At 50.6% G+C, this 6,725-nt stretch overlaps 2 protein-coding genes across 2 annotated transcripts; both read left to right on the top strand.

Moving 5' to 3' along the window:
* Positions 1 to 1,013: 1,013 nt before the first annotated feature.
* On the top strand, positions 1,014 to 4,459 carry T310_3515 (Nuclear pore complex protein Nup107; the record flags this gene model as incomplete). Its single annotated transcript, XM_013473594.1, has 6 exons — positions 1,014 to 1,076; positions 1,135 to 1,369; positions 1,437 to 3,491; positions 3,551 to 3,875; positions 3,929 to 4,053; positions 4,119 to 4,459. 6 exons carry the CDS (start codon positions 1,014 to 1,016, stop codon positions 4,457 to 4,459), a joined length of 3,144 nt encoding a protein of 1,047 aa, XP_013329048.1.
* Positions 4,460 to 5,244: 785 nt separating this feature from the next.
* Positions 5,245 to 6,055, top strand: T310_3514 (HD domain containing protein; the record flags this gene model as incomplete). Its single annotated transcript, XM_013473593.1, has 2 exons — positions 5,245 to 5,773; positions 5,808 to 6,055. The coding sequence occupies 2 exons, from the start codon at positions 5,245 to 5,247 to the stop codon at positions 6,053 to 6,055; spliced, it is 777 nt and encodes a 258-aa protein (XP_013329047.1).
* Positions 6,056 to 6,725: the final 670 nt, after the last annotated feature.

The raw sequence follows: 6,725 nt of genomic DNA, 5'->3' as shown, positions 1-6,725 counted from the left end.
AGATTTGGCCTGTGCAGAATCCACTGACACTGCCAGGGAATACCAATCTCTGCGTCATGGTACGAGATGAACACTACCTAGTACGGTTACCAGCCCTGTTGCTGACGAATCGAACCCCCTAGGATAACCTCAAACATGATTTGGCGTATGATCCTCCCTGTCATCCCAGAGCGGTAGGTTGTCCCTGTCTGCGATTCCCTCTTACATTCCAATTCCTGTGTTAATCGACAGCCAGTGTGCTATACAAGGTGAGAAGGTCCCGTCCCATTGCGACATAGACCAAGCTAACCGCTCGAAAGACTGTTTAACCAAGAACTCCTATAAGGAAGAGAAGTGCCAGGCTCAGGTGAATGCACTATACGAATGTTGCAATGCTTTCTACAAGGAACGGGGAGAAGACGCAAAGACCCCCAGCTGTCCCAAGCCTAGCTTGCTCAAGCTGAAACTAAAGCAACGAGGGCTAGAAAGTTAAATGAGCGCCGTGGAACCTGGGAGTGAAGCCGTAGCGACGTTCCCGGATTATCAACCTAGATGACGGGGCGACTCTTTGTATATAGTGTTGGCATAGAGCAATCCTAAGACAAGTGTTTTTCCCACATTGCGTTGCCAAGATAGAGAGGGATGTGACAATTTCCTTGCAGTCTGGGCCCTGATGTCGGAAAGCAGGGCTGACTAATTGAGAAACTGACAAGTTGTTCTAAGACAACCTTGAGCACGGAAGCAAACACTGATCCGTTCGGTCCGAGACTCTAATGGTTGTCTATAAAGAAAGACATGTGATGAAAGGAAAAAGAAAGAAAAGAAGCAAAGCGAGCGATCAAGGCGAAAGATTTTAGGTGAAGTCACTGGATTTGACGCTAGTATATTTTCGGTTAGCGTCACTGTTGGCTGGGAGCCGGGGACGCGCGCTATGGAGAGTTTTGTGACCAAAGCTCTGGGCGAGCTACAAAAACACCGCCAGATTGCGCCGCACCAGAGAGCCGTCTGTTAGGGTTCTCTGTCCATCGACACACATGGCACCAGCGACTCGGTCAGTTGGCTCCTCGCAGGGTGCAGATATGGTGGGCCTTACAAGCGTGAGTGGCACACTGATTCCGCTGCTTGTTAAGTTTACTTTACAAACGGTGTTTTCAGGCATCTCAACCGTCGTCTTTGCACGAGCCGGAGGTCATAGAGATTGACGACGATGACGAAGACGAGGAAATCAACGATGCAGAAAGCGACGGCGGCGAAGAAGAAGTAGACGAAGACGAAGACGGCGGCGGTGACGAAGACGAGGAAGAAGAAGTTGAGGAATCCGGTGAAGATGTCAATGGAGCCGATTCCGTGATGGAAGACGCTGGCGTGGAATCCGCGGAGAGTGACCATGGTGCGTTGAAGCAGCCGATTTTCCTATTCGCTGCGGCATAAGCTGATTCTCTTGTGATTTCAAATAGGCGCCCAGGCGACAGCCCCAGCTTTGTTTACTTCTTCGGGAGTCCAACAAGCCTTACATCCCTTGCGACGTACTGCCGACCGTGTCACGCGCCAAATGGAAGCCTTTGCGGAGAAGCTGGACCGTTTCAAGCAGCAGGAGCACCGGCCCGGCGACATAGGTTCCTTCCAGGCCGCCTACTCACTTGTTAAGGGCTACCAGCGGCTCAGTCAAGATGCGATCCAGGAAATTTCGAAACAGAATACATTGCGACGGGCGAAGCTGGGCTGGAATTCAAGCCGTGAAAACGGGACGGACGGCCAAAGCGTACCAAAGACCGAAGAAGAATTGAAGAGACTCCAACTCGAAGTGGATACCTGGGAGATCCTGCTCAACTTGATCGCTATAGACGACCCGTCATCTCGTGCTCACGCCAAGCAGTCGCAGGAGTCGGCGTTCCAAAACTTGCACCGCTACTCTTCTGACCGAGAAATCTGGGAACAATTTCTGGATGCGGATCACTATGCAATGGAGTGCGTCATTGTCATGAAATGGCTCGAGCATACAGCGCGGGCCTCAAGCCAAGAAATTGATTCCTTAATCTCGGAACTAGAGGCGCAGGCGGAAAGAGGGCAAGGACTCTGGGCGCACGGTTGGCTCTATACCAAGGAGACAATCAAGGGGCAGAAACGACTGCGGTCCTGGCCTCAACCTCTAGAACCAGACGACCCGGGGATTACACTATCGCTCTTGAGCTCGGAAAAGCAAGAACCGTTGATTACCCAATTAGACCCAGATGCCGTCATTCGGCAGAAACAGGGTTTGCAGAAACAAGATCAGTTCTACGAACGGGCTACGTGGTTGACCTGCTGGAAAATGCTGAGACAGGGTGAAAGCTGGACCAAGATCCGAGAATGGTCTCAAGAGCGCTTGGAAAGCTGGCGCGCTGTGAGTTTATGCGGCTCAAGTGTCGACGAACGGTCTTCTGTCGGCAAAACACCTGTTGATGACAGCATGACGCGAATGATGAACTGCCGCTCCCAGGACACTTGGCGAGCAGCCTGTTCTGCCCTGGCGCGAGACCCGAATACCGAAGACTTTGAAAAAGCAGTATATGCCCTACTTTGCGGCGAACTTGAGCCTGCTTACAAAGTTTGTCAAAGCTGGGATGACTACCTCTACGTCTTCTACAACCACATACTACTCTCACGCTATCGGCAGTTTTGTACTCAGTTCTCCAGGAAACTGAACCACTCGCCGACAGCAAATGTGCCGTTTGTGCCTGAGCCTCCGAGCTACAGTGAGGTTCACAACTTCTTGCAGACTGTGAAGAGCAACGAGCGCGTCGGTGTCGAGGCTCGCAATCCGTACCGTACAATCCAGGCAGCTATTCTGAGCAAGAATTATGATTCATTCTTCCTTTCCATCGCGAATGCCGCGTCGCAAGCCAGTAAAGCGTCCGGGAAGCCTCACCTAATTCCGGATGTTAAGGCCACCCATGTGGAGGACTCGGCACTGATTGCAGCACAAGACCGGGACGCACTGCGGATTATCGCGCATTTGTATATCATTACGAGGTCTCTGGGTTACACTCGCTCCGACTCTCATTTCTCCGAGACCGCAGCACTGAATGTGGTTGCGTATATCGAGATCCTACACCAGGCCGGGCTCCTCGATTCCATCCCACTTTATGCGTCCCTCTTGCCTGCGCAGTTGTCTCAGAATGCCCTCGCGCGGATTCTGATTGACGTCGTCGATCCTCGAGAGAGGAAGAAGCAAGCCAAATTGATCGAAAAGCATAAGATTGATTTGAAGGCTGTTCTGGAACGGCAATGGAATTGGGTCCATTCAGATGTGATTAAGAAAAAGCATCCCGATTCCACAATCCGCCTGTCACGAACTGTTCGCGGTGTGAGAAACGATCCTAAGATATTGCCTGTGAGCAAGAAATTCGTCGGGGCTTCTATATCCCCGGAGGATGAACGGGCAATTCGCTGTCTGGAATGGCACAAATACCTTGACGGGCAATGGGCGGTTATTTGTGAGCTTGGCACATATCTGTATAAGCAATTCTTTGGTATGTCTTATTTCTACCCTCTCATGTAAAGTGAATATTCACGCTAACGACGGACGCAGCTTCTGGGAGTCTGATCGCATGTCGAGAATTGAGCAAACGCGTGGAGCTCTCGGAGACTTCCCGGGAGATATTAGGCTTCGACATTACAGAAGCTCCTCTTCTGGAAGAGGACGGACTCGAGAATAACGTGTCGGAGCCAACTAGCCCAATAAAGAGCCCTTCAAAGAAAGCACGGCTGCGTCAGCTGAGCACCGCCGGGTCCGAGTCTCAAAATAGCCGGATAGAGATGTATCAACAGGCTCAGATCATGCTCGAGTTGGAACAGCTCACTATTGCATTTGATGCTCTGGAGAATTTTCAACTCATTTGGGACGAGCATGAACGGTAGGATATTACTCTTGTTATTTTTTTTTAAATCGCGCTAACTAGTTTTGTAGGAGCAAAGGGTCACAAGACGCAGAGCATTTGCGGGAGCTTAAAGAGAAACTTCAGGAGGCTTTGGACCATGCTGGCGCATACATTGAATCTCTTTTCGATGGTGTGCTAACAGATGCCCGGGATGGTAAGGACTCTACCCCATCAAGCACAGTTACTGCTTTCTTGTAACACAGAACTGACTGTATCTAGAAACCGAGGCGGCAGAGCTCGAATTCATCCGACACACATACATTCCTGAAGTGTTGCTCAACTATCATAACGCTCTGTACTACGGGAGCCTCAAACTCTCGCGCGACATTCTTGTTCAGTGCATGAACCTATCCATATGGATAGCAAGGGATCAGAGCGTGATCGATAGTTTCATGGCGTCGAACCGGATGGGCGAGCTTGTGGATGCATTGGCATTATCGAGCGCGGCCATGGTCAACAGTCCCCTGCCAAAGGGCAAGAAGAAATTCGACTACGGAGGCCGACTCGATATCTGGCATATCAAGGCCGAGAATCGAGGTGAGAAGTCCGACAAGACTTGAGACATTCACGTTCTTTGGTCACACATACATACGTTTTGCATCTTTGGACATGTGAAAATCCTCTTATTCTATGAAGGGTCAGGCATGGTCATGACAACGGAATCGGGCTGGGATCTCTGGATCTTGTACAATTAATGTAGTGGGGGAAGTGTTTACTTCCGTAGATAGATAATACGTGTTGCATCGCCATCAATTTAAAGCATACAGAGCCATAATTATATTATTCAGGATATCTATCCTTATTACGACAGGATGGCTAGATGGGGGAAAGTGTGACTAGAGCAATGCATAGGAAGAGAAAGTTAATAGAACGGTCTACATGTATTGCTATTCAGCAGTGCATACTCAGCGTGAAGATACGAGCTCCGCCCTGCGTTTGACGCTGTGACTAGGTCCACAGATAATTATTAATGCCGGCTATAGAATGATCGATTGTATGCACGTATGGACGTCCACGGTGGGTTGACGACGAATCGAATCTCGACGTTCCGCTGCGCCCTGAGCTTGTCATCGACATCGCGTCTCTTCCTATACCTCCAATGACGCAGGGCGCATTTCTTGCCTCAAAGGTGTTGTGTGTGTCGACTTGATGAGCAAAAAGAAAGAAGTATAAAAATGGCGAAATCCGGATTTTTGAGCTTATGGCTTGTTCGAATCTTGTGTTCATCAAAACAGATCACCTGATACTGAAGCTTGTTCAGTATAGTACCCAGAAATTCATCATCACCTCGTACAGTTGTCCTTGATCCTTGCTTCACAAAGGACCAGAAGGAAAAAGGATTATCATGTCTTCCTCGAACTCCATTACAGAATATGGCTTGACTGCCGTCCCTGCATCTGCATCCACGCTTCTCAACTCTCCTCCCAAGCCGTCCTCGCCGCCCCCTTTCATCCCCGTCGCTGAAACGCCCGTGCCAACGACACCTCTGGCGAAGCGCGTCCAAGCCTACGCCAGCCAACACCTCCCCGAACCCATGTACCACCACGCCCTTCGGGTGTACCATTACGGTCTGGCGATCAAGAAATACCGCTTCCCGGGCTGGAACTTCTCTGACGAGACTTACTTTCTGGCGTGTCTGCTGCACGACATCGGAGCCACGGAGGAGAACGTCCAGAAGACTCGCCTGAGCTTTGAGTTCTACGGGGGATTCCTTGCGCTGGATGTGCTGCAGGATGCGGCGGCATCACCAGACGCCATAGCTCCCCGGGAGCAGGCCGAGAGCATCGCAGAGGCAATCATTCGCCATCAAGATCTGTGCGAAGTGGGAGCGATCACTGCCGTTGGGCAATTGCTTCAGCTGGCGACGATTTTTGGTATGTCTCGTTCAGAAGAGAGTAACTACTATAGATATTATACCATTGTCTGAACAAAGTATGCTTTTAACAGACAATACTGGTTCCTACGCGGATCTCGTCTATCCATCCACCATCGAGGACGTCTCAAAGCATTTCCCCCGTCTGAAATGGAGCAATTGCTTCGCGGCGACAATCCGTCGTGAGAACAGCCTGAAGCCCTGGGCTCATACCACCGTGCTGGGGGAAGAAGCGTTCCCGGCCAAAGTGCTGGGAAACAAGCTGATGGCTCCGTATGAGTGAGCTGGGACAATCATTACTCGTGAGTTTGTATTCTTTTGAAGGTGAGGCGATGTCTTGCAACGGAGCAACCTGTTCTACGTATATATATTTCTTGAAGCAGATTTTTTTTGCAAGAGGAAATGCACGACTGCTGCAGGTCCTCTACATACTCCATACGCCGTGTACGGAGTACGGAGTACTCCGCACTACTCCGTACTGATTCTCTCTGGCCCCCAGTCAAACGAAGTCATCATGATATAATCATCTAAGCCGAAAGCATCTTATCGTTCGCATTATCAACTAGTTACCCAGTAAGGTTGGACGATGCCCTCTAGTGACCTGTTAGCCTGCCGTAAAGCTCCACTACGACAGAGTCTATTGCAGGGAGTTGCATTGATAGTGCATGATTCCAGAGCGCTTCCCTGACGGCCTGACGACACCTCGACATAATACAACGTAATGAGCGTCGGGAGAATATTAAGCTGCCGTTTTCGACGGGTCGAGACTGCTGACATTTTGCCGCCGTGGTGGGCGAGTGACAAGGTTCCATGGACCATCAGGCCATCGGCAAACGTCGAGTCTGGGCCCCAGGGTCGGCCACATCTCCAATCTGAATGCGTCGGTGGACCGGCGTCGAGGACTAGGATCTCGCTAGAAGCTTAGGAAGAACTATGACGGAGGGCGGGCAGGC

This window comes from Rasamsonia emersonii, assembly GCF_000968595.1.
Source record: "Rasamsonia emersonii CBS 393.64 chromosome Unknown ctg1118621760072, whole genome shotgun sequence".
In the NCBI taxonomy this organism is placed as follows: domain Eukaryota; kingdom Fungi; phylum Ascomycota; class Eurotiomycetes; order Eurotiales; family Trichocomaceae; genus Rasamsonia; species Rasamsonia emersonii.
Note: the sequence above shows the minus strand (reverse complement) of the source record. Positions and strands in the feature narration are given on the sequence as shown.